Source organism: Centruroides vittatus, unplaced genomic scaffold (assembly GCF_030686945.1).
Source record: "Centruroides vittatus isolate TY-2023 unplaced genomic scaffold, ASM3068694v2 contig_1250, whole genome shotgun sequence".
In the NCBI taxonomy this organism is placed as follows: Eukaryota; Metazoa; Arthropoda; class Arachnida; order Scorpiones; family Buthidae; genus Centruroides; species Centruroides vittatus.
Window position 1 is genome coordinate 1 of NW_027120800.1, and position 27,729 is coordinate 27,729.

Below are 27,729 nucleotides of genomic sequence, written 5' to 3' on the forward strand. Positions count from 1 at the left end.
CGTAGGGAAAAAATCCAGCCGCCGCCATTTCGTGACCTAGGGTAACATTAACCAATAAAAGATATAAATCCTTTCAAAACGTTGCTTTAAATTTTATATCCATTTGTACTTACTGGCATTTATATTGTTGTCGATCTTTTAAACGGTTACATTTTCCATTTTTGCATGGTTTTTCTAGTTCACAAATATCTATATATGATAAAATTTACAAATAACATTAATTTCATTTTAATCGATATAAATTATTTGTTAAATAATTAAATCTCGTGATACCTCCGCATTCGAATTCATTTTTATTCATGTTTTGTACAAATCCATCTATACAGGAACATGTAAAATTTCCGATAGTATTAATGCAGTTCGAATTACTCCCACAACTATTTGCATCGAGGCATTCATCAATATCTGTAAAAATTTAACTGTTATGTTCTATGTATTTTTTAAAAAATTGGAAAGCAAACATATAAATAGAAGTTTTACCTTCACAATACTCGTATTCAGTATTGTGTTTGTAAAATGTGTTTATTGCCTTAAAGCCTTCATTACAAAAACAGTCGTAGCCTGGATGTTTGCTTTTACAAGTATTCGCTACTCCTGGGCAAAAGCTTTCACTTATTCGATCGTCACAATTATCAAATTCCACTATTTCGGCTAAAATTGAAAATTTCATTATGAAAGAAGTAATATGAAGCTTATTGATAAAATATTAATTAAAATTATACCAGTTTTTAGATCATTTACTGAAACGATCAACTTTGGATGAAGAACACAATAGTTAGCATCATCTACAACTGGAGAACACGAATGGCCTTTATTTATTCTTACATAATCTTTAAATTCTTCATTAAATATTAATATTATATCACATGCAACATCATTATCCTTCAGACTATAAAATAAAATGAAAATTATAAAAGTAAATCTAAAATAGATGTAACAATAATATCAAATAGTAACCTACATAGGGTGATTCTAAATAGATACGAAAAATTTCAATTTCTTTTACGGTTGAAATTATTCGAAGAATCAGCCGTAAAAGTGCATATGAACATCCGTGTTTAAAGTTACAGGATATCTAATGTGTAGTCTTATTGAAAATGTTGACTAATTAAGGAATCGCATTGCCCGCATCCTGTGAAACAATACGTCACGCCATTGAATTTGTGAACGCGCGCGCCAATCAACGCGGCGAAGAATAGACTCCTGTGTTACAGTTGGCAGTGGTCACTTTTAACAGTTCACATATGTTCACTTTTATAATTAAAATTATTCGAATAATCAGCCTCTGAAATTTTTCGCATATATTTATAATCACCTTTCATTTTGTTTCAAAAAAGTAATCTACTAATCATGACAACTTTGTAACCGAAGAAACAGAATCGTTACTTTTATAAAATATAATAATAATTATAAAAGTATTATTCTGAATTACGTCTAAAGTATCATACTAGTTTACTTCATCTCCTAAACACCTTTCTGAATTTCTTAGTTTATATTGAGCTGTGCTGCCACAAATATTTTAGTATTCATTTTGGTTCGTAATTAATTAATTAATTTTACGGTCCAACACCAACGGATATCGGAATTGTGAAGGAATTTCATTTATTTATAACAGAAATTTAAAATTTCATTTATTCGTTAAATATTAATATTATATCATATGCAACATCATTATCCTCATTATCCAATATCAACAGTTAAACGATTTCTAACTAAATTTCCTTTGATTTCCCCCCCTTTACATTCGAAATTGAAACTATGCTTTTTATTTGTTGACAAATTTCAACTATTAACAAATTTAAATTGGAAAATTAATCCTTCCGAAAATTTAATGCTGTGATTGTCTTGGGAAAAAATTAGTTCACTAACGGTTAACTTAAAAACAGTTTAGATAGAAATACCAAATGGAAATCGCCTAATTTTCAAAGAAGTTTTGAAAACATCACATTCTAAATACAGTACTGTGTATTTATATTTTTTGCATATTACATTGGTCCGAATATTAGTACAGGTATCCCTCGCTCGAATAATAATAAGACCAAATAATCATTTACAAATTAAAAAATATGTAAGACCATATTCAGTTCCAACGATTATTAACCAGAATACTCATGTACAGTATATAAAAGACAATGTGTTCCCTATGTACAGTACATAAATAAAATAAAAAATAGAACAACATCCCTTAGTGGTCAAGAAACAGAAAGAAATGAAATAATAAAAGTCTTCTGAATGAATGGTTATAATAATATTAAAAAAAAACAATAAAACGGTGGTTATCCAACATATATCAAAATAAAATAAACATTACCAATACTCCAACCAATCACAATTTATACAAGTAAAATATCAGAAAGGCACTTAGAAAAAATAGAAATTAAAAAAAAACGTTAATACCAGATTGACGAACATTAATTATGAATAAATATAAAATAATTTGGACATTTAAAAAGAGAAAAATATAATCTACAAGCAGGTAGGCCCGGCATTGCTCGGGCAAAAGTAACGATAGCGAAGATTAAGATTATTACATTATAGTCACAAAAGAAAAAGAGTAATTTCATCAACAAACTAAGTATTTCTAAAGAAAGATCGAATTTGAAAATCGAATGTTCTAATATTGTTCAATTTTCATGACGTGTTCTGATTATATCCTTCGATTTTAATCGAATGTTCTAAAGAAGAAAGATCGAGAAAAACCGAACTAATCTGTTTAAATTTGAAAATCGAATATGTTTTAACATGTTACTCTTTTTCTTTTTTCTTTTTCCTCCAGCGCCCGTAAATCTTGCACGTCGCTTTCTCTTGTTCTCCATTGTTACTTAACACTTCCATTGTTGACATTGTTACTTAACACTTTGGTACTTAAATTTGGTTCCCTAACTGTGTACCAAATTTCAACTTTCAACTCCTAACCGTTTGGGCTCTGCGCTGATTATTATTATTATTAGTCAACTCGTCTCGATTATATATATAGATAAGTTTCACTATATTTGTGCTAATGCATACATGTATGTAGTAGAAAATTCAAAATTAAAATAAAAAAACACATTGCTGCAATAATGTAAAATAACGAATCTTCAGCAGTTGTAGAACAGTGCAATAATAATAATTACGAAATTGTTAAAGATTCTGTTAAAATAATTAAAAAACGAAAAAATTGGTTTTAAAAAAGATTCTATAAACGTGTAGAAATTATAAAGTTAAAAAAAAACAAAATATTACTAATAATAACGGCTTTCAATTACACAGTTCTTGGTAACCTATTTAAACACTAGAGGGAACATACAGTTGAGTTTAAAAACAAGGATGAAAGGGAGTGGAGCTGTAAAATGTACAGTACTTTGGAATTCGAGACGGTTGAAAGTGAAAAATGTGGTTCTAGTAGTGTTGACATCTGTAGTTGTCTGGTTCAAAAGTGGATAAGGTAGTCATTATCAAAATATGTAAGTGAATTCTTAAATATGTATGTATATTCATGTTTCTAAAAAGATGCACAATTACATACAATGTATAACTTTATGAGCTTATGAGGAACAAGAAGGTCTGCAATGCATTTCCAGTTAATACAAACGAATAAACGTTGATACTTTTCTAATTGGCCTATATTTCCTATTTTGTGTATAATAAGACTAGTGTTTACAACCAATATTGATGGCCGTTAATAAAACTAACAAACAAACAGAAATGAAGAAAATTCTAGAAATGATTGCTCGTTGTTAATTAATTATTGATTGGAAATAAATTATCGATTGCTTTATAAACATATTTCTCTTAGTAACAAAAAAGAATAGTACACTTTTGCTAACTTCTGGAACGTAATCCTATTTTATATTAGTCGTATAGCACGGATTCGCATAACACGGCACTTTTTCGGAACGTAGCTGACGTGTTACTTGAGGGATACCTGTTGTATATATATAACATTTATCTTTATTGCATTCTTGACGCATACGTTAGAGTAAAATGAATCTAATTAGAACAAGAAGCTCGTCTGCTATCAAGTGATATTTGGTATCAGTTGAAAGTAATTGAAAAATGGAGATTATTTTGAGAGATTCATCCGGACATGAGAAAAAGAAATTCAGACATTGTTAGGTATTTGTGACTGCTGGTTTAAAATGGAGGAGTTACAGGATCTTGGATAAATTAGTAAACGATTGTGAAAGCAGTAGAATGTCAGGTGTGGGCCGATCGAATGTACAGTACAACTGGATGATAAAGACAAACGAATCTTGAAGCATGTCCTCAACTTAATAGTTGGTTTCAGTTTTAACTCTTTGGCGAAAAATACAGGATATTAAATAAAGCAATGAAAAAGATAATGTTTGACATTATAGAATGAAAAGGCAAAAGTGTACTACAATTGAATCTAGGACAAGAACGCTGCCAACAGTAGCAATTGTGCACTCTCTTCAAAGCAACCAGAATTGCTCCTTTAGTTCTTGATTAATCTTGGACGATGAGAGTTACGATCCTTTCGTGACTCCTCCTTAATTTTTCCCCGAATTTCTTATAAACTGACAAGCAAACAGTCTATAGTAATTCAGATAGATTCTGGATGGTTTAAAGATCTTTAGCAGGATTCACAAAACCATTATCAGTTGCTGATATCTTGATATTGTTTGCCACTATAGCCATGTAAGAAAATGAATTAATATAAGTTATATTGGCCTAGAAATTATATCGTTTTAGTATAATAAAAAGCTATAATGTTAGCATAATATTGAACTCAACTGAATTAAAGTTTTATTAAATTAGACCAATAAGTAATAAGACTAAAAAGTGATAAGGTTCAACATAAAAATAAAAAGCAAAGTGAGGAAGTTAATGAATACATTTTATTAAAATTTCAAATAACAGATAAATTAATCAACACGTAAGAGAATCAGGCGTGAAATAATGATTGAAACATTAGTTCTCACTGATATCATAACATGCAAAGACTGGTTTTTCACTGAGCACATTCCGGACCATCCTCTCTTGAAAGAACGTTTTGAAATTGAACAATGCTGATGTTCAAAACTATCTTTTTTTATTCAATAAAATACTTTGTTTGAAACCATAAATTTCATCATTTGTTTGTAGGTAGTTTGAAAAAAGTATAGGGAACTAGTTGAATGACTATTTGTCGTTTCTGCTTAAATTTTCATTTTTCCTAAAATTTTTTCATATTAATTAATATACAGGGTACTTCAGAAATGTTTGACCAAATTTCATACGCTTGCGAAAAAAACGCGAAGGCGTTTTTTGATACTGATGTTTAATTTACGAATAATTAAGCATAAAAAACTTACTGACGTCCATTTTATTTTATAAGTACTGTATAACTATGTAATGTTTCATTAATTAAATATACTAACCACATTTTTTTCTTATTAAAAAAGCTGATCATTTAATCAATTTCTTTTAAGTCAATTTAATTTAATAAATATTTCAGCCTGTGCTCAGAGTCTCCGACAGACGAAAACACTTTTAATGGTCATTTTCTATGGAGGAAGAGCTGAAATCGCAAGAACACCGGAAATGGATAAGTTTTACTAGAATTCTCACCAATTCTAGCAATGAGTTCTAGACAAATAGCTAGAACACTACCGCTACTAATACAAATGTAAAGCGTATTCTTCGTGAATACTAATTGCATCCACACGGTTTAGAGTGAGTGCAGGCATTTGTGCCATGAATACAATTTTGTCAAATGTTTATGAAAAAGAATTAATAATTTGCGTTTTCCCACGATTGTGTTTTTCACAGATAAAACGATATTATTGATACATTACGTAGTTATAGTTCAAAAATGAAAATGATGTCACTGTAAATTGATGGTTAATAATCGCTAATTAAGTTTAATTAAAAACTGATCCTTGAATTTTTCATTCAGGTCTCTAAAAGACTGACATTTGTACAAACGTTTCTGCAACACTCTGTATATTCATTTATCCACCAGATCTATTATATTTTATGTAAACGTGGCTTTAGTAACTATTAAAGTAAAAGTTCAGAAAACAGACTCGTTTTTGTATGAAAGGGACGAAGATTTTATATAAAAATATTCTTACTTTCAAAGAAAATATCTACATTCTTAAATCTATTATAAACATTAAATTGAAACAAGACTGACTTGCACTTGATGACTTGAACTGTTTCAAAACTGGCTCCATATAAAGTTTTCATCTGCAAAAGAGAAAATGAATGTAGTATTAATGCGATCATGTGTTCGCTTGACTAACACTTTATGATTGGAGTTGTCATTACTGCCACTTTTTTCCTCGCGTTAAAATAAAATAATACTCAGTTATTACTACAAGTAGGTTCTCGCTTTCTTATTAGTAACTAAAATGTTTAATATAACTGTATAATATCTATAGAGCTTATCACACATTGAGCTATTTAGCATTTATCATATTAGTCTATAATTATAGGATATGTACAGTACATCGTTTAGATCTGTAGTAAAATGCATTTCGGTCAATACATTTTCGACCATCTACAGTTAGAATATTTGGTGGACATTTATTTTATAAAAGGTTGTATAACACGACTCATACAACAGCATGACATCTATTTGTTTAAAACACAATTATTTACCATTACGTAACCAAAATTAAACAAATCATATGAACAGACAATTAACTGTCGATAGCCACTATATATTTAATATTTTGATTCTACATTTCCTTTTTAATACGTGTTATTTCATTTTTATATGTATAGTAGTATAGATCCATTACATAACATTATAACATTCATATTTTTATACATACTATAGTTAGTGAATATTTATTCACAGTCTCATTAATTCCATAATTAAAATGCCACAACTTTTCGTACTTATGTGAATTTTGTTCCTTGAGTATTTTCTTCGTATGTGATTTATCTTACATATATCGTTACTCTTTAAGGTATTTGCCGTAAAATTAATTAACAGAAATTATTTAGATATATAAAATTATATTTAAAAAAGTTTTTAAAATAAATTCACCTACTATATTACCCTAAGATTGTAATTCATTTGCAGTATGTTTCTAATCATGTAAGATCACAAATTTTAGGAGCAAACGCTATTACTATTGATGAAATCTTAACATACAAATATATTTTTGTATGTTACGATTCCATCAATAGTAATAACGTTTTCTCCTAAAATTTGTGATTACTTATTAAACACTTACTAAATATAATTTTACGTATCTATTGATAAATAATTCCGATTAATTTAAGGGAAAAGTACCTTAAAGTGTAACAATAAAACGATACAAAAAATAAAAAAAAAACGCAAGGAACAAAATAGATATAAGTACGAAAAGTTGTGGTATTTTAATTATGGAATCAATGAATTAACATGTATAAAAAAGGAAATGTGGAAGCAAAATATTAAATGTATGGTGGCTGTCGACAACTAATTGTCTGTTTGTATGATATGTTTAACTTCGAATATGTAGTGCCGTATAACTGTAACAGTTATGGTAACTGTATGGTAGCCGTAACAGGTGTATGGTAACTGTAATTTAACTGTATTTTAAACAGGTGTCTTTACATTTTGTTGTTGTATAAGCCTTGTTATACAACCTTTGTTATAAAATCTGTAGACCAAAAATTATAACTGAAGACGGCCGAAATGCATTTAAGGCTGCGACTCCACTAGCCGTAAAAGGGCCGTAAAACCCCTCGCCGTAAAAGCTTTTAATCACGTGACCATGATATTTTACGCCTGAGCAGGTCGTAAAACCAACGTAAAAGCGAGTTGAGCAGTGTTCAACTTTCGAAGCGAATACGACCGTAAACCGGTACCATCCACCAATCAGAAGTCAGTTAAATCTAGGTCATCGTGACACGGTGCGAAAATGGCGGAAAACGAGCTTTTGTGTACGTTCTCTCGTGGCTACTCTAGAAGATCTGGAAAGATTTATCGAAAACATCCGAAAGTATTCATGTATCTACGACAAGAGGTATCCCGATTATAATAATGGATGCCTAAAACACGCGATATGAACGGCCAAAGGAAAATCCTTCAATTTAGAGGAGTATATAATAAAAAAGCTAAGCTTATAAATGCTGTATATTATCTTAATAATATAATAATAAAAGTCAATATATGAAAGTAAAGATATTACTTTTACTATATTTGTAATTATAGTACAGAGAAAACTCGTAGAATATAATTATTGTCTTTATATCGATATATCACGTATACACCGTAATAGTACTGTCGCCGTAAAAAGCTTCGCTAGCCGGACCTCCACCGCAATCCGAGCGCAAACGCAAATAGGTCACGTGATTAAAAGCTTTTACGGCGAGGGGTTTTACGGCTGTTTTACGGCTAGTGGAGTCGCGGCCTTAGTACTGGTCTAAAGAATGTACAGAGCATATCTTACAATTATGAATTAATATAATACTGTATAATAACTTCCTAAAAGCTCAATATGTGATAAGCTCACTATAGTAGATATAACATACTAGAATTAAAAATTTTAAATAATAGTCAGTGTTGAACATATTACTGAACTAAATATTCAGAATGAATATTGAATTTTATAGTAAATACAGTTCAGTAATGTTAAATACTTATTTTAATAAAGTATAAAAAATAAGGATTATATTTTCTAGAAAGTTGTTATTCTAAATTTTTATTTTTTGCTATACTAAAATACAATTCAACATATCTTCATAAATTTATTATGCATTAATCAAGTACTTATTTAAGAAAAATGATAACATGGAGCAAAATTACAATAATTCATACATAGTATTTATCAGCTTGTTAATTACAAAAGTAATATCTTACGTAACTATTTAGACAAACATATTATATAAAATTTTATTAAAATACTTTTTCTAAAGTATAAAAACAAACTGAAAAAAGAACTAAACTTCCTTTCCTATATATGAGCTAACTTCAAATCAGAATTATAAAATTCTAAGTATTTTTCGGAAACACTGCGTTTTTTTCAAAAAAGACTTTTCTACAAAGAAAAGATACTTTGAATCAATTATTCCTAAGAGTCTCAGGTATTAAAGATTTGAGTCAATATTAATGTCTCCGGCTAAGATGGATCTAATGTGGCCTTCATTAAATTATGAAAAATGTGCAATGTGCAAATTCTTTACAATACAAACGTTGTTGCACCTACAATAATTTGGCTGAATATTAGAGAATCTTTGAGCAATATTAGTGAAGGAACTTTAAGGCAAAAAGTAAAACTCAAAACTTTTTATTTGTGACGATGCTCATTTTCTTGATTTATTAATCAAGAAAACTAGCATCGTAACAGAAAAGCATTCAGAAGTAACGCGTCGTTACATTATTTAATCAAAAACTTTTTGTCATTGTAGTCTCTGTAATGTGCAGTTCATTTTCGTTTTGATTCTTACTGTCAAATCTGGTTCCAGTATTTTATGGCACAACTTTCAAAAGCTTCCTTTATTTAGACGTTTACGCTGAACTCAACTTGGTTACACAATTTGTTTTTTATGAGGTTTCAACTATTTTTCAGTCATCAATAAATTTCTAACAGTATAGTTTTGATGATAATTCTATATTCACATACATTAACGTTATTGCTTGCAGTAAGTCGTTACATGACTAGTTGAATGTATCGAATTTCTTCCTTTAAAACAAGGGTTGTTACAACTTTAAAAACGCACTTGAGAGAAGCTTCTACTTAATGCTTCTATTTTGTCATGCAAAAATGCCATAAACTCAATTGTTGAGAAAATTTGTTACTACGCCATCGGTGACAGACACTCACTACCTGATCCAATATTGTTGGCTAGTACGTCTTATTGCCGTTAGAGCCTCTGTTACTGCGCCATTAAATTCAAAATGTAAAAGGTACGATTTTGGCAGTGGTACGACTTTAGCAACCATACCTTACTATTAAAAATGATTGTCGAAGTCGTTAAGACCTAATTATGGTACAACTGCCTATTTATTGAATTAAACAGATAGAACACACCAAAGACTGCAGTGATAATTGCACGTTGCCGATTTGCAGCGTTAAGTGTAAAGATACTTAAAACTTAATAAACTTAAAAAATTCTTAAAAACACTTAAAAATAGTTTCACATAAACATACAGAAAAGAAAAGTTACTGCTAGAATCAAATGAATCTTAGTGTTAAAGTAATGGAGTTGATAATACAGTAAATCCTTGAAAATTATGTAATAAATGAGATATTCCTCGAATTATTATTTAAGGATATTTTTTAGTAGATGCATTTCAAAAATGTCTTTTTGCTACAGAATAGTAAGTAGTTAATTTAACTTTATGTCACAATTTTATGTTTAATTACTTTTTGAGACTAACAAAATATTAATAACATTTGCTTTCATTTCACAATTCATGAAGGACTTATATACTACAAGAAAATCAACATAATTAAAAATTCAGTATATGATGTTTATTTGGTTGGCTTATTATCTCCCTTTTGTATTTATTATGATATAAAAAAGATAGTATTTTAATACATTGAATTAATATTAGAAAATAAATTACATTTTCGAACTTACCGCATCAATCAACCTCTGCTTAATCTCATGAATAGGGATGCTTAATTTGGCAGCTTCATTTACGTTTCTTTTAAAAATACGAGAATGTTTCTCTGGATTTTGTAGAACTATGTTCATATAATAGGAATTGTTGGCTATATATACATATAAAAATATAAGGTATTAAAATTCCAATAATAGTTTCTTTTACACACGACATTTTTTATTTTTGAATAAGTAATTTTTATCATTACATATAAATATATGTTCTGTCTGCTCAGACTCAGCTTCTTAATGACAATACATGTAGAAACATACAATACACCTTATCGCTGAGAACAAACAATTTATTAGCTAAAACTAACGTTTTCGGCCCAATTTATGGGCCATCTTCAGGTTAAAGCTGTTCGATTCCGATACAAAATCGAACACATTCAAAATAAAACCAAAATAGAACATACGTTTAAATTAAACCAATAGAACAAGCATAGTACAAAATAATAAATAACAAAAATTAAAATAACACGAAAAATGTAAATGAAATTAAATAATAAATAACAAAAATTAAAATAACACGAAAAATGTAAATGAAATTAAAATACAAATAAAATACTGTGACTGGCCGTCAATCTTAAGGAACCATTCGTTTTGCATTAACCCAGAAGCCTACTGAGTGACGGCAGACTCATTATCACGAGTGTTACGTCTTACTATGTATTTCCAGGATGACGGTAACACCGTCGCATCCTTATAATTTAAACATCTGCCAGCCAAACTCGCTCTGTAGATTTCACATTTCTCAGTTATGGACGACAGCGTTGGCGAGTGTACTTTTACAAGAATTTTGGCATTTTCCCATTCTACCACTGAACCATCTGCTTGCGCCATTTTGGATAACGCTGTTGTGCACCTGTTTTTTGTGACATCGTACCGATGCTCCTTTATCCTCACTCCAAGGTTTCTATTGGTGACACCTACGTAATCCCTATCGATTCCCAACTGGTCATTTTTGTAGGGAATTGCATATACTCCCGCCTGTTCTTTAACACCAATTCTTTCTTTGTCATTTCTAATCAACCTATACACTGTGGGGGCCCTTTTGCATATTAAACTGGCGTTTTTGTGCCTCGCTATTTGCTTCATAATCGGGAAGAGACATTTATTATATGTAAACTTTGTGAAGTTACCCCCAGACTCCGGTTTCTTCTTAGAACTGCTCCTAGGCTTTATGTACGCCGCTATTAAACGTTCTATAGTTCTTGTTCCAAACCCTAACTCCTTTGCTATCTCTTTGATTCTACCCAGCTCATTCATCGTGTCCATTATATTTGAGCAATATAAAAACGCTCTTCTGATTAGGGCCCTAAATGCGGATAATTTATAAACCGTTGGGTCATTGGAACTCGCCGGAATATACATCGGATCATGTGTGGGCTTGATGTACACCTTCGTGCATAAAGCTCCATTCTTAAATTCAATGGCAACGTCCAAGAAGTGTAGCTCTTTGTTACTAACTTGCTCAAGGTTAAGTTTCAAGCCATGTTGGTTAGAGTTCACTTGGTCTAGGAATCGCTGTATCATTGTGTCATTCTTCCAAATAATTAGAATATCGTCTATATATCTTTTGTACATGATTATGTGTTCATTATAGTTGAAAACTGTCATGCGTTCAATCCTTCTCACTACCAATTCACAGAGCAGGCCAGACATCGGGCTGCCCATTGGGACCCCTCTTAACTGCTTATAAACTTTACCTTGGAAACTGATATGGATTACGAGAGTATGTTTCCATCAATAAATCTTGCCTCATGTTTTGATGAATTAGTGAACCTGTTATGTGGGTTGCACCCAAAAGCATACAAGCACAAAAAAGATTTAGAGATAATGGTAGATCTAATATGCTTTCAGTCATTTTTCAGTTTCCAAGGTAAAGTTTATAAGCAGTTAAGAGGGGTCCCAATGGGCAGCCCGATGTCTGGCCTGCTCTGTGAATTGGTAGTGAGAAGGATTGAACGCATGACAGTTTTCAACTATAATGAACACATAATCATGTACAAAAGATATATAGACGATATTCTAATTATTTGGAAGAATGACACAATGATACAGCGATTCCTAGACCAAGTGAACTCTAACCAACATGGCTTGAAACTTAACCTTGAGCAAGTTAGTAACAAAGAGCTACACTTCTTGGACGTTGCCATTGAATTTAAGAATGGAGCTTTATGCACGAAGGTGTACATCAAGCCCACACATGATCCGATGTATATTCCGGCGAGTTCCAATGACCCAACGGTTTATAAATTATCCGCATTTAGGGCCCTAATCAGAAGAGCGTTTTTATATTGCTCAAATATAATGGACACGATGAATGAGCTGGGTAGAATCAAAGAGATAGCAAAGGAGTTAGGGTTTGGAACAAGAACTATAGAACGTTTAATAGCGGCGTACATAAAGCCTAGGAGCAGTTCTAAGAAGAAACCGGAGTCTGGGGGTAACTTCACAAAGTTTACATATAATAAATGTCTCTTCCCGATTATGAAGCAAATAGCGAGGCACAAAAACGCCAGTTTAATATGCAAAAGGGCCCCCACAGTGTATAGGTTGATTAGAAATGACAAAGAAAGAATTGGTGTTAAAGAACAGGCGGGAGTATATGCAATTCCCTACAAAAATGACCAGTTGGGAATCGATAGGGACTACGTAGGTGTCACCAATAGAAACCTTGGAGTGAGGATAAAGGAGCATCGGTACGATGTCACAAAAAACAGGTGCACAACAGCGTTATCCAAAATGGCGCAAGCAGATGGTTCAGTGGTAGAATGGGAAAATGCCAAAATTCTTGTAAAAGTACACTCGCCAACGCTGTCGTCCATAACTGAGAAATGTGAAATCTACAGAGCGAGTTTGGCTGGCAGATGTTTAAATTATAAGGATGCGACGGTGTTACCGTCATCCTGGAAATACATAGTAAGACGTAACACTCGTGATAATGAGTCTGCCGTCACTCAGTAGGCTTCTGGGTTAATGCAAAACGAATGGTTCCTTAAGATTGACGGCCAGTCACAGTATTTTATTTGTATTTTAATTTCATTTACATTTTTCGTGTTATTTTAATTTTTGTTATTTATTATTTAATTTCATTTACATTTTTCGTGTTATTTTAATTTTTGTTATTTATTATTTTGTACTATGCTTGTTCTATTGGTTTAATTTAAACGTATGTTCTATTTTGGTTTTATTTTGAATGTGTTCGATTTTGTATCGGAATCGAACAGCTTTAACCTGAAGATGGCCCATAAATTGGGCCGAAAACGTTAGTTTTAGCTAATAAATTGTTTGTTCTCAGCGATAAGTGTTTTATTTTTGAATAAGTAATTTTTATCATTACATAAAAATATATGTTATGTTAAAAAGAAATTCATAATAACAATCATTTAAAAACAAATTAAAAGTACTATATATTTAAATACACATAATTTGAATTAAAATGGCCGACAGTATATTTCACAATTTTAAATAAATATATAGAACAAAACTAAATGTTTCTGCTCCGTCTAATCATCAGAACAGTATTCACTTTGCAGAGACGACCTTTCATTGTAGGCTACGCCTCTGCAAAATTATGTAAAATAGTTATAAGTAGGCTGCGATAAGCCAATTCCTTGTTTAAAAATATTCATAAAATAGAGAATGTTGATTTTGATTACACTCCGTCAACATGACTTGCCTAATATTCTTCGTAAGATTATATGATATTAGCCCAACAGAAAGTATGAAATATTTAAAAATTATCATGTGTAAGATTTGATTTCACATAATGCAGCTATCTTTTGAGATTGAGGTTAATGTATCATCTAGTTTCGTCAGATCTCCCATCGTTAATCATAGATATGTGTAATTATTTATTGTCAAATTAATCGAAAATTACCTTGAGAATTGCTATTTTTTCTATTTAATCATTTTATAATATTTTTTCATTCACACTTATTTTTTATAGATTTGTTAATCTTGAAAAACAATACATCTGTAGTCAATTAACAGTAAAAACATCATATATGACTCTATTCTATGCTTAATTATGTGAAAAAAATTAAATTACATTATAAAGAAGTCGATTTTAAGCAATCTACATTAGAAATTACATTAGAAAAAAAGTCGATCAAAAAGCAATAATTATCCATAAAGTCTCAATAGTGATGATAGAATACAGTAGAGTGTCGTTCATCGGAACCCCGGTAATCGGAAATATTTTCAGTCGGACTGTGTCGTGCTGAATCGAACGTTTTTTATACTAGATTTACTTCTGAAGTATAATTTTCATGTTTTTATATTCTTCAATATATTTATTTTGTTTGTACAAAATGCAGAAATAATTTTTAACGATACGATAGCCTCGATTATTATTATAAAAATTTTCGTTAGGCTTAAAATCGACGAAAATTCAACACAAAGCGACACGCAACGGAGAAAAATTTGAACATCGGACAAGTTAATGTATTTTTTCGTACATAATCGGTAATCGGAACAAATCACTAATCTGAACAACCCCAGTCCCCAATTGATTCCGATTAACGACTTTCTACTGTAAATTGAGATCATCCCGTAATCTCAACCACAATATTTGTTTTAATAAATATACAAAAAATATAAATACAACGTTTTTCACAAAGAGTAAAAAAAACCTTTGCTATTGTTAGTCTTCCGTCGTTCACACCATCAGCAGTCCATTAAAATTTACAAAACATATGAAGACGACCTTCCTTCTTAGGTACTCTACGCAATAAAATATGCAAAGTATTGTAAAGCATCCTCAGGTGTTCTTTCCACTATCGTAATAATACATTCCAGTAAAAAATAGTGTAAACAACGATAGCAAAGATTTTTACTCTGTGAAAACCGTTGTATTTATATTTTTGTATATTCATTAAATGTAAATTATCGTCGACCATGTTTTATTTATACTCTTTTTTACCACAATATTTGTATTTATATTAATTAGTAAAGTATTTTTTAAAGACTCAAAAAATTTTGTATTTGCTACTCTACGAGGCTTTTCAGTAGCGTTGTGGCGCAATCCTCGAATGTAGCGCCACTTAACAGAAACGATTGTCATTGGTAACTTTTTCGTAGAGTTGCATGACCAGTAGAATATACGGGCCCTAGTAGAAGGCTGTAACTTTAACCGCTTGGCCATTCGGCCTAATTACAGTCATAGAATACAATATTTCTATATTAAATACTCATACTTGAATCTGAAAAAAAAAGATTTAAGATTTCTTTTGTAAACTCAATCAATATACTACTAAGTTGGGGGAACCAAAACATTTATTTAAAAAGAAATGTTTTCCGACCTATTTGGTCAATGATCAGTTCATTAAACAGAACTCAGAACAAATGAATGTACATTGAAAGTTAAGTTTAGAAATTTGCATTTAAAATTTTGGTTAATGTGAGCCTAGGTATACAAAATGGCGGCGCTTCCGGTCGCCATCTTGTTTGCACATCGCAAATGTGCAAACAAGATGGCGACCGTCGACAATAACCTAAACGCGCCTATATTTAAACTTTTTTAAAACTAAAACATTTTTAACTTGTAAATTTGCTACTTACCTTTTCCCCTGCTTTTGGTTACTTTTCCTACTCTTGGACCAGAAACGAAAAATAAAAAAGTCGTCATACTACCTATAAATTCAATCGATGCATGGACAAAGTGAATTACGAGATTCTATACATCAGTGGTTCGAACAAAATTTGCTTGTATTGTACTTAAATTTTACTCCTCTTAAGAACTGCAGTCTTACGATTCACATCTCTCGCCTTTTCATCTACGATAAGCAGCGTCTCCATAGAGGGTGTCACCTGCGATCCACGGCCACCTAGCCTTCCATGTGTCGTTCACGTTGTCTTTCGGGTCGGAAATCACTATTACATATCCTTGGTATCACAAATTTAACACACGTTTAACACAACATTTACACAGCTTTAAAACGCACATTTGAACCACATATAAACCCTTTACAAAATTTTTACCTCACTTACACAATGTTAACACACCTTTAATACACTTTTATGACATTTAACACGCATTAAACACATTAAGGACACGTTTAACATGTTAATTACCATTGACAAACTTTCCTCCTCGATAACTTTAGACTTTGAGTAAATTGTACAAACTTTAAAAAAACACAGATACTTTTAAAAAAATTAACAACATGCATAATCCGTCTACATCGTAACCAAAATTCGAAATTCACATTATTCCTCATGTTTCCTGAACGGAATTTTTGATGGATATTTGCATACGAAGGCATCATTACTATCAGCGCCATCTACATTACTTTTCTAAAAACACTTGCTATCGAGGTTACTGGAAGCGCCGCCATTTTGTATACCTAGGCTCACATTAACCAAAAATTTGCCCCACCAGTGGGCGAGTGGTCTCCGTTGCCGCTCATAGCGATGGTGACCAGACCCTAAACACTGGAAAGTTCGGTCGTGGGTGCACGCCGCGACTCGGACAGGCTGGCTGCTAGGAGTTTTCCGGGTTTTCTCTTCAACCAATAACGACTGAATAGGAAGCCAGTTTCCCATAAAAGTCCTCCCGGAAGGCACGGTTTCCCGCGCGCACGTTTAGGCCGTGAGATAAACGGCTGGCTCTTCGGTCGCGTAGCGATCATTACACCGCTCTTCGGAGGAAAGGCGAATATTAGGCTATAATCTCCATATGAACCAGAGAGGAGACGAATAGAATAGAATAGAACCAAAAATTTTATGCATAACTTAAAACAAAATTGAACATTTGATTACAAACAATTTAAATATAAAATTCTACCGTATAGAAGTTGTAAAATTAAAAAAAACTGACTAATAATAATGTGTACTTTAGATATGACATTCTTGAGCACTTCATAAATCGTTCAAATCTAATTTTTATAAAATTTTCAAAAATTCATAATAATCAAAAAGATTTAATAATCCAAAACTTTTTATGAAAGTAAGCATAAAATTTAGTAAAACTTTTTTTTTAAATGTTGTTATATGACAGTCATGTAACGTAAGGACACAATTAATTAATTGTGTCCTAAGAGCTTTACACGACAGGAGGAATCCGAACCATGTATTAATCACCTCCATATTAAGTGTAAATCTTGGACAGGAGTGGGCAATCTTTCTAAGTGTGCGTAGCAAAATCACAAAATGTATGACGCAAATTTTTTATCTTGCCAACTGAAATTTTCGGAAGTATATTACTATTTGGATCCCTTTCATATCATCAAAAGTCCACATATTTATACACTTTAGAAATTCGATAAATTCTTTACAAAACACGAAGAAATATATTTAAAATGTTAGATATTTATTTTTAAAGGAAAATCCTGAATATAAAGGTATAGATAAATTTTTGATTAAAACCAATTGTTTTTTTAAAATATTGTAATAGTTTAAGAAAAATGCTTTATAATAAAATAGTATAATAATGTAGTATTTTGCAATCTCGTTTCGCTGCTACGTTTCAAACGTGTAACAATGTACAGAAAATTGACAAAGTTAATAAACAATTTAGTTTAAAAAATTACCAAATTCGCACACTTCACTTGTCGAATCCACCATTGAAAGTGGACAAATGCATTTTCCGATTTTTTCGTTTTGATCATATTCACATTCACGATTTTTCTTAATACATTCCTGTGTTTCGTCCGATATACACTCACCTGAAATATATGGTAATATAAAATAAAAAAATGTTATTTTACAATATTTAAAAAACCCATTATTAATTTTTCGTACTTGAACAGGTTCCATTTTCTAACTCTCTCAATCCTTCTGGACAAACACATTCATATCCTTCATCATTGTTTTCATTCTTTTCACATCGTGCATTTTTTTTAGAACAATCAACATCCCCTATTTCTCCTTTCGCACACAATGCTTTCTCTAAAATGTACATTATTTGATTAATCAAATTATAAAAATAAGAATAATATTTTTCAAGTAACAAACATTACTGAAACTTACTTTAAAACAAGTTATATAAGATATATCCTATTGATTAACGCTATTGAACTGACTTATACTCTGTACGTCACTAATTTTAAAATCTTTTTAAATATGTTTAATTGAAGTTTTAAAAATTTTAAATAACATTGAAAATTAAGAAAATTTATATAATTTACCTACCTATACAGGTGTTCCCATCTTTAGAGTATTCGTATTTTCCTGTACAATTACATTTAAACTTTTCTTTATCCCAAGATGCACAACCCATTGGACAGATTTTTTCAATTTCTGAACTATTGCATACATCTAGATAAAAATTAAATTTGTGCATGAATTTTAACAATAAATTTTTATTAATTACATAAAATTTAACAATATGGTTTGTAATTTTCCCGATACTTGGGCACTAAACGAGAATTTTAATTATTTTTATAGTAAAATGAAAAATGTCTTAAGTTATATCAAATTTGCTTTATCGTGGTTCACATTTAATGTACCATATGCTGTTTTAAAAAACATAACAATAAGCTCAGTTTTAACATAACTTACTAACATCAGAATTCTTTTGTTTTCTGCTTTCATCTGTATAGTCACATTTATCTGAGTACTAGAAAATCGTTTATAATTTTATTTGCAATATAAGAAATTATATGATGACCTACTTTGACGTAACAGAAAGTCTGTATGGTCAAACTATCCTCATATAATAATTAAATTTCTAAATGTAATGAATTGCATATGACGATTTCGTATTATTACAAATAAATATTGCATTAACAATACAAAAATCTTTTAATTTATTTAAAGAAAATGTATTAATCAAGTAACTATTATTATTGCATTTGAAATTATTTATTTATTTATTGTTAAATTTTGTAGTATGTAACTTTATTTCAGTTTTAATTTAGTATATTTTCATTTTACTGTAGGAAACTGAACGTTTGAATGATCGGTCATATTATTAAACTGTTTATGATTTATATACTTACGAACACATTTATCTTTATTATTGCTTTCATGAACGTAACCTAAGTTGCATACACAAGCATCATCTTTCCGTATTCCATTCTCACAAGTCGTATTATCTTTTCCTTCTAGATCTGTAATTCAATATAAAGCTTTAGAACTGTATGCTTACTTTTAGAATAATGTTATGTTTATTTACAAAAGAACAAAAATATGGACACCACATTAGTCCCTTTTCCATTACACATTATACAGGTAAAGGAAAAATGCAAGTAAATACGTAAATATATAATACTATTACATATTGGCATCTTTACTTATAAATTTCGGTTAATAGAATTATCGCTTAATCGGGGCAAGCAATTGTTTAGGACAAATGTTGATGACAAAAATAAATCAAGATAATCAAAATTTGTTTCTGTAATCGTAACTGTGGCTCGGTGGCGTAGCTAGGGTTCTCTCGGACCAGGTGCGAAACCAGATTTGTGAGGTCGCGAAAAATTTTCTTTCGGGGTCCCAGAAATCTGGTTTCGCACCGGGTTTCCTGAGTAATAGGGGCCCCAGCAGTTCAAGCAGCCAAATGCCAAATTTTGCTTTGCTCTGATTGCCATGAAAAATTTTCCGGGTCTATTTTCCTATGATTTTGAAGCCCCGTGGGCCTATCGGTGCGGACCTCACCTACTGCACCCCCTAGCTACAATAGTCTTGTGATATGTGGCGAGGAGGCCAGTTTTAACCCACTCAGTAACAAACTTTCTAGAAAATTGATCAGGTTAAATACATTCGTTTTAAGCAGTAAAATGATTTTCAGCAATAAGGAGTATATGTTATATAACAGAGGTGGGCAAGCAAGAGCTCAGTGGAAGTCCGAAATGTAGGTTTTGCAAAATGCATGGGAGCCGCAGTTCTGTACTGTCGTGGCGGATAGTATGGTAAGACTGGAAAGGATAGCACTTTCAGCAAGAGCCGCATGTAACTCAAAAAGGGCAGCATTTGCACATACATGTTATATAACAATTGCTATGGTTGTCGAAGTTTACCGTTGATAGTAATAACTTAATTTTCAAACGTACAATATTTACCAAATCATCCATATTGTTTTCCCAAGCAACGCCGGGCTCATTTACTAGTTATAATAAACTAAGACCTATATCTGAACAAACACAAGATGAAAAAAATTCTTCTTGATAACTGAGTGACAAATTTTCATTTAAATTCTTTAAAAACATCCACCTGAAATCGTTCTCTCTTAAAACACTTTTAGAGGCAGTTGATAGTCCACGAAAATATTTAAAAATGTACAGATATTTTATATCAGATTATTGGAAAACATATCCTTGAAGAAATTAAAGCTGAAACTGAAATTATATTAAACTTTTTTTATCTAGATTTTTTTTCTTCTAGAAATATTTAAGTACCAATAATTTTTATTCCTCAGTAAACAGTGGTTCGTCTTTCATTTTATATTTGGTAACACTTTATTTAAACTTAAGAGTAGCAGCTGTTTAATAAGACTAAAATGATGCAGGCTTACATGGTCCAATCAGCCGGAATTTTGTTTTATGTCCTAATTTATAACTGACTCTCATAGTAAAACTTAAATACAATTTATGATCGTATTTACTGTTTTAGTTTAAAATTTTATTTTGTGTTTTTTTATCTTTTATTTTTCTCCCTTTAATTAGTTTTAATTTTTAAATGTTCTTAAAAATAATTTTATTAAAATTATTTCGTGTTATACGAATATCAAATGAGTGGCCTAGTAAAAAAGCAGCCATCTTCAAAAAATTCAATTATCTCAGATATTAATATCATATTGAACGCTATATAATTATGTACAACCCGTAAGCATCAAAACAAGACAAATGCAATATGTAGCACTGACATTCGACTTAAAAAGCAAGACTTAGTATCAAAATAAGTCATGTTCAGGTTGTTTTTTTTTCAAGTCAGGCAGTTCCTCCTGACTAATCAGATTTGTTCACATGCTCTTCATGCAATGTTTATGAGTTCATTACAGTAACTGTTACAGTTTCCAGTTGTTTTATGAATAATTAATATTTATTTTTGTTTATGAAGTATCGAAGAAAATGAAAATCTAACAAGAAAAACGCTAAAAAATCAAAATGAGTTGGAAAAGGGTCAAGGAAAAGAGAATGAGGTAATGTATACAGATATCTTTCTCGTTTGACTATCAGATTCTTGTTACAATTTAGGTTGATGTTTATATTCATTAACTCTATGAAAGTTCCGAACTATCATACTAAATTTGAAGTGCCAGCAAATCTTTATTATCGTTGAAATCATTAAGTTTCTTTTTCTTATGACTTTTACAATGTTATCTATTTTTGAAAGGAATTCCCAGCACAGACTACCAGAAAGGCACAGATGTGGACATAATACGAAAAAATTGACATGCAGTAAACTTACAATGCTTACGACTTCCATAAAGCATTTCATTATTTTGTGATAAAATACATAAAGATAATTTACTTTTAAAAACGTAAACGTGGTTACATCAATTCACAGGCAGCCTGCAACTTGCGAAAGGTAACCAAAACAAATACGACCAAATATTTTGTTTGCCTTAAGAATACTAGAGGATTGTTCCTGTATGCAGATTATCATTTTATAACATTTTATGTTTAACAAAACATCGGATCAATGGAGATGCAAACAAACATATTTACACCGGCATAGGAGTATATGAAAGAAGGGTAGAGATCGACATTCCATACGGTTTTCTAAAAAGCAGATAAAATGTGCTTATTTATTATAAAATTAATACCAATTGACTCACGTTATGGCAAAAAAAAATCAACCACAAATATTCAGAATCTGACTTAAACATAACAAAACTATGGAAAATGGCAACAGTAGTGTCTCAATACAGCAAAACAATAAAGTTTTTAAAAAGTTTCTAACACAAAGATTAACATCGAATTTGGCACATCCAGAACAGATGCCTGCTTGCCTTTCCTTCAGTTGTCTAAAAAGTCGAAAAAGAATACACAAAAATAGAAAGATTAAAAACTGAATTAAAAAACAACATCAACTGAGGGCAAAGAAGACTCTTTTCACTATTGAAAGAAAGAAAGATAACATGAAAGTTCGTAAGTTTTGATCTGTATCTGACTATCAAATACTATGCCTCTTCCAAAACTTCCGGGCCAGATAATGTATTATTCACGTCCATTTGCATGCTTACAACTTTACAGTAGTTGTGGGGTATACAGTAGTTGAAGAGTCATCAGAATCAAAGCTGAATACTGGCAGAATATTATTGATATCACATTCAGTTATCTGGACTGAAGAAACATATTTCAAAAGTTTCAATGAAATATCTAATTGCATTGTTCGTTGCTTCTCTACAACAATTAACGTTGAAGGCAGTGGTACTCTGTGCTTGTTAGCAAATGGTTGTGAGGACTAAAACAAGATCACTGTCTCATTAGGAGTGTGGTCTAATTTTCTGCCCTGTAATGCTCTTTCATCAGTAAAATTAATTAAAATAATCTTTCCTGTAACAGGGCATTCCTTCCTGAACATGACGTAGAAAAAAAAAGAAATCATAGTTAATGCTCAAGAGTATTATGTCATTAAAATTGCAATAGTCAACATTGAAATTTTCGATCTGGAAGGCTGTGACTAAATTATTTTTCAGGTTCCTGGACAGTGGCATTTAGAATTTCATCAAACAAAAAGGTATGTTTTGCAACGCTGAAAACAATCAGTTTCTGTTACTGGTGAGTTAGCTTATAATTCTGATATTGCAAAAAGTGCCTTAAAAAGGGAAAAGTTAATAGGATTACTCCAAATGTCATGAAATTCTGAGTACAATTAAAACAATTAAAATTACAATATTTAGTAGTGAAGCATTATGGAAGTGTTTCGGAAGGAGTTTACCGTAAGGAGTTAACATGTAACGTAAGGAACATATTCTTAAGAAGAACCTTTCTTAAAATATTATTGAATATTTAATTATATCATCTTTAAATTTAAACACTTCAAATCACGTGACTTATGGTCCAGACTGAAGGTTGGTATATATTTAATCGAGGTGCCGGTCCCTAAATTTTTTGTACCTAGTCTCGATTTTAGTGCTGTTTCCCCTGTACATCATACTTCTCCTCATAACAATGAAGTCATGCCGGTCATTCATCAAACTCTGCTGTGGAGAAAAATTTGAACTGAAATCACATGACTTCCGGCCCAGACCGGAATTTCATATATAGTTAATCTGAGCCTCCGGCTTATCAGTTTTTCATATGCAGTATTGATTTTAATCACCATTTCGTCCTGCTGCTGTCTGACTGTCTGCCGTTAATCGCGAGAATGGTGTTCTCGAAATTAACGACAGACAAACAAACAGATCCGTCAGATTGTTTGCAAACAAGGAAACTGCAGAAAACAATATTACAAATAAAAATCTTGTGGATACCGCTTCGGAACACAAAACTTATTCGAAACAGAAAGCAAACCAAGGATAACTCCTAAGAGAAAAATTTGACTATCGTTCAATCTGTCATAATTTTTTACATCTCAGATATTTCTGTTTGGATATCAATTGTTTTTTTTTTGGTTAATGACTGTAATATTACACTCATATCTAAGACGATAACATACTGTACAGTTAAATCGGACTGAGAGGTGAGCAGCCGACTGAATGCTTTCAATACGCCGTTAGTAAAATCGTTATAAAAAGTTTTAATTTGCATGAATTTCTGCTTTTGTTATTCTATATGACATTTTGAATGAAAGTCATTTGTTTCTATGCAATGTTATCCTTAAAACCGTAAAATTAAGCGAAAAAAGTAAAATAGTTCTAGGGGAATCCCTCGAACTTTGACCTATCCACCTGGAAGATTCGCCAGCACCTCCTTGAAAACGAGAAAGAGTTAAGTTCACAATTTGAGCTTTCTAGAACCAGTAATTTTTCTCTCTCTATGAGCGTCTGCAGTGCTAGAAGAAGAAAAAGGAGAGTACAACTTTTTTTATGATGCTTGCACTATTCGATGCTTATATTTTGGCAACCTCTTTATGAAATTTTGTACACTACCTAATAAAACAAGTATTTTTCAAACAAGAAACTTAGATCAAACACCAAACTCAGCATTTAAATAGTTAATAAACTATCAATACATCTTCTGTTGCTGAGAAATATTTTTTAAACAAAACACGATCGTTTTCTGCCTAATACAATAGGACATCTTCAGCTGTGACTGAATTCGAAAGCCTTTTCAAAAATTTGACATTTTAACGACAGAATGTCGGAACATTTTACATTTAAATTTAAAACGAAGATAAATTGACAAATAAATAATAAAATAATAAAACAAAATATATAAAATAAACTAAAACAATAACGATATAAGTAATAAAATTAAAATAAAGTACACAAAAAATACATGCAAATATAAGGGCGGTACGGACTAAGAATTTTTATATTTTAATTTTTCTTTTACGTAGGATTTCCATGCAGAAGGTACTTAAGCTGCATCCTTAGCATCAATACAACTATCCTGTAATTTACTGTTATTCATTTCAATTTTTTCTTCGTTTATTGCTAACCATGGGGAACGCATGCCCCTGAGGATAGTCGCTTCATTCCATTTAACTACAGTGTCTTCTATTTGTGCCATACTGAACAACACTGTGTTGCCCTGCCCTTTGTTGATGACAGACTCGTGCTCCTATTGTCTAATAGCTAATTTTTTTTCTGACCCCAATATAGTCATTCTTAATTCCTAATTGCCGATTTTCAAATAGAATTTTATATATGCCCGTTTATTCTTTAATTAAGCATCTTAGGAGCTCTTTTTAAAACTATTTTGGAGTGTTTTTTTGTCCGCCACTTGTTTCATGACGTTTTTGGTGTTTTTATTATAACTGAAATTGGCGATTTTACATTGATTTGTTTGGGGTTTTTTTTTCCTTTTTCGTATCTTCTAATTAGTCCTTCTATTGTACTTTTTTGTACCCAAAATATGAAACTGTTTCTTTGATTCTATTAATTTCTTTGATCCTGTCTAGTACATTAGAGCAATATAAATACGCTCTTCTAATGAATGTACGAAAAGCGGACAGTTTGTATCCGTACGGGTTTGAGTTTGCCGGAATGTATAATGGACCATGTGTTGGTTTTATGTAGATACCCGTTGTTATACGATTTCCCTTTAACAGGATGTCTATATCTAAGAAATGTATCCGTTCATGACTTTTTGTTCTTGTTTAAGTTTGAATTCATCATTGTTCTATTGTTGATTACCTGTACGAACTCAAATATTCTTTTGCCGTTTTTCCAAATAATGCACACATCGTCCACATATCTTTTGTAACATACAATATCCATCCTGAACCAATAAATAATGTGCTTCTCTAAGTTGTTCAAAATTAGTTTAGATAATAATCCTGACATCGAACTTCCCATAGGTATCTCTTTCTTTCGTCTGTAAGTTTGACTCATACCATACTGATTTGGCTAATTTCATCATATCATTCTCAGATGCAGCAACTTCATGTTTTATTTAGAGCATAAATTCCATTAATACCTCATATCAGGATTCTATTTTTATAGATGGTATAGGTTTTCAAAATCCATTACTGTTCCAACATCTTCATCAAGTAAACTTAATTCCTGTAATTCTTTTACTTCATTCCTGGAGTTTTGTGCAACGAGAACATTGTTACCTAGTTATTCTGGAAAGGATCTATGTAAACTTTTTCCAAGAACGTGTGTGAGTCTTTTGCATATTTCAACTATAGGTCTAATCTCTATTTTCTTTATGTATTTTTGCAAATGCAAACAATTTTGGCATCCATGGATTCGGGTTATGAGATCTTATAAAAGAGTTAATACGGAACTTAATAGTGCTCTTTCATGTTTTTAACCCTTCTGTACATTTGTAACGATTTTTTAATTGACCCGTTTACATTCCGTTAACTTAATGTACTCTTCTAAGGATTTGTTTTAGTTTTGTCTTTTCATGATGACTAGATTCTTACGTTTGTCAGCTCATGTAGAACCAAATCATTGTCATTAACCCATTGCTTTTTGCACTTCAGTTGTTTCATTTCAACATTTTTTCTTTAGCGTGGTGTTTTCCATCTGATAATACTCCCTTTCTAAATTATTAAATTATGAGTTTTTCTCTTCAGTGCCGCCATTAAAGTTTGTAATAAATTCGTTCCAGAAAACAAAAGTTTTGGAGAATTTCCGTTGTTGTTTTATTATTTATTTGTCAATTTATTTTCGCTTTAAATTTAAATGTAAAATGTTCGGATGTTCCGTCGTTAAAATGTTAAATTTTTGAAAAGGCGTTTGAATTCAGCTACATCTGAAGTTTGCCTATGGTATTAGAGTGAAAACGTTTGTTTTGTTTATCTGAGAGACAAAGAAATTCTTGTTTATGGCGTCTGACGTTGCCTTTCGACCACCAGCAACACTTACATCTCTCTTTATCCATACACCATTCCTCTTTAATTCCGTATTCACTACATGCTTACTTTACTCCGTACCAAGTTCGCCTGGGTCTTCCTCTCTTCTTTTTTTGTGAAATGCATTCCATTGACATTTTCGAGAGTTTCTCATCACTTATTCTTTCACATGTCCAAACCAAATAAGTCGTTTTCTCTGTAATTCTTCCAAAACCGTCTCCTTCAATCCCATTAGGTCTTTGGTCCTCTCATTAATTTTTATTTCTCTTTTCGAGATTCTGCACGATCTTCTCAATGCATCCATTTCAACTGTTGTTACATTTCTCTTTCTGCGCTAGTCATTCTTCATGCCTCTGCTCCGAATAATAGAATGCTTTTAACAATAGCATTATATATGTAAAGTTCTTTTTCCCGTCTTTCGATATCCGTCGTCTGACCTGGTCATTCTTTCTTGACTTTCTACATGCTTCTGTCCTGACCTTCTTTTGTTCCACGTTTGCCCTATTTTTTCAACTTTCATTAGTTTTTAAATCGCGTTTCCGACCCTGAGGACAATCCACTCCTTTACATATACTTTTTTACATATTTTTTCTTTCAAAATCAGTAATATTCCTCTTTAATTTCCTTTTTATCATCATGGATACGCCACATTTTGTTCTTTCTTCTTTTGGCACGCCATAGTAAATATGTACTAAGTCTTCCAGTTTTTCCATTCCCGACCTTTTCTTTTTTGTTTCTGTTAAGTTCATAAAGTCAATTTTCATTCTTTTTATTATCTTTTTAACTAACTCTTGTCCCTTTGGTCTGATCCCTTATACATTCCATGTGGCCAAA

General features: G+C 31.3%; 1 protein-coding gene across 1 annotated transcript in view; it reads right to left on the bottom strand.

Annotated features, from left to right (window-relative positions):
• Positions 1-113: 113 nt before the first annotated feature.
• Positions 114-27,729, bottom strand: part of LOC136988423 (fibrillin-1-like) — a gene marked incomplete at its 3' end in the record, with an annotated part of 33,151 nt that continues 5,535 nt past the window's right edge. The window contains exons 5-14 of the mRNA XM_067286271.1: positions 19,482-19,592; positions 18,673-18,798; positions 18,283-18,429; positions 18,072-18,206; positions 10,510-10,643; positions 6,122-6,174; positions 723-889; positions 481-651; positions 274-405; positions 114-189 (exon numbers count right to left, since the gene is read on the bottom strand). Coding sequence (XP_067142372.1) covers positions 114-189; positions 274-405; positions 481-651; positions 723-889; positions 6,122-6,174; positions 10,510-10,643; positions 18,072-18,206; positions 18,283-18,429; positions 18,673-18,798; positions 19,482-19,592 — 1,252 coding nt within the window. The remainder of the gene's footprint in view (positions 190-273; positions 406-480; positions 652-722; positions 890-6,121; positions 6,175-10,509; positions 10,644-18,071; positions 18,207-18,282; positions 18,430-18,672; positions 18,799-19,481; positions 19,593-27,729) is intronic.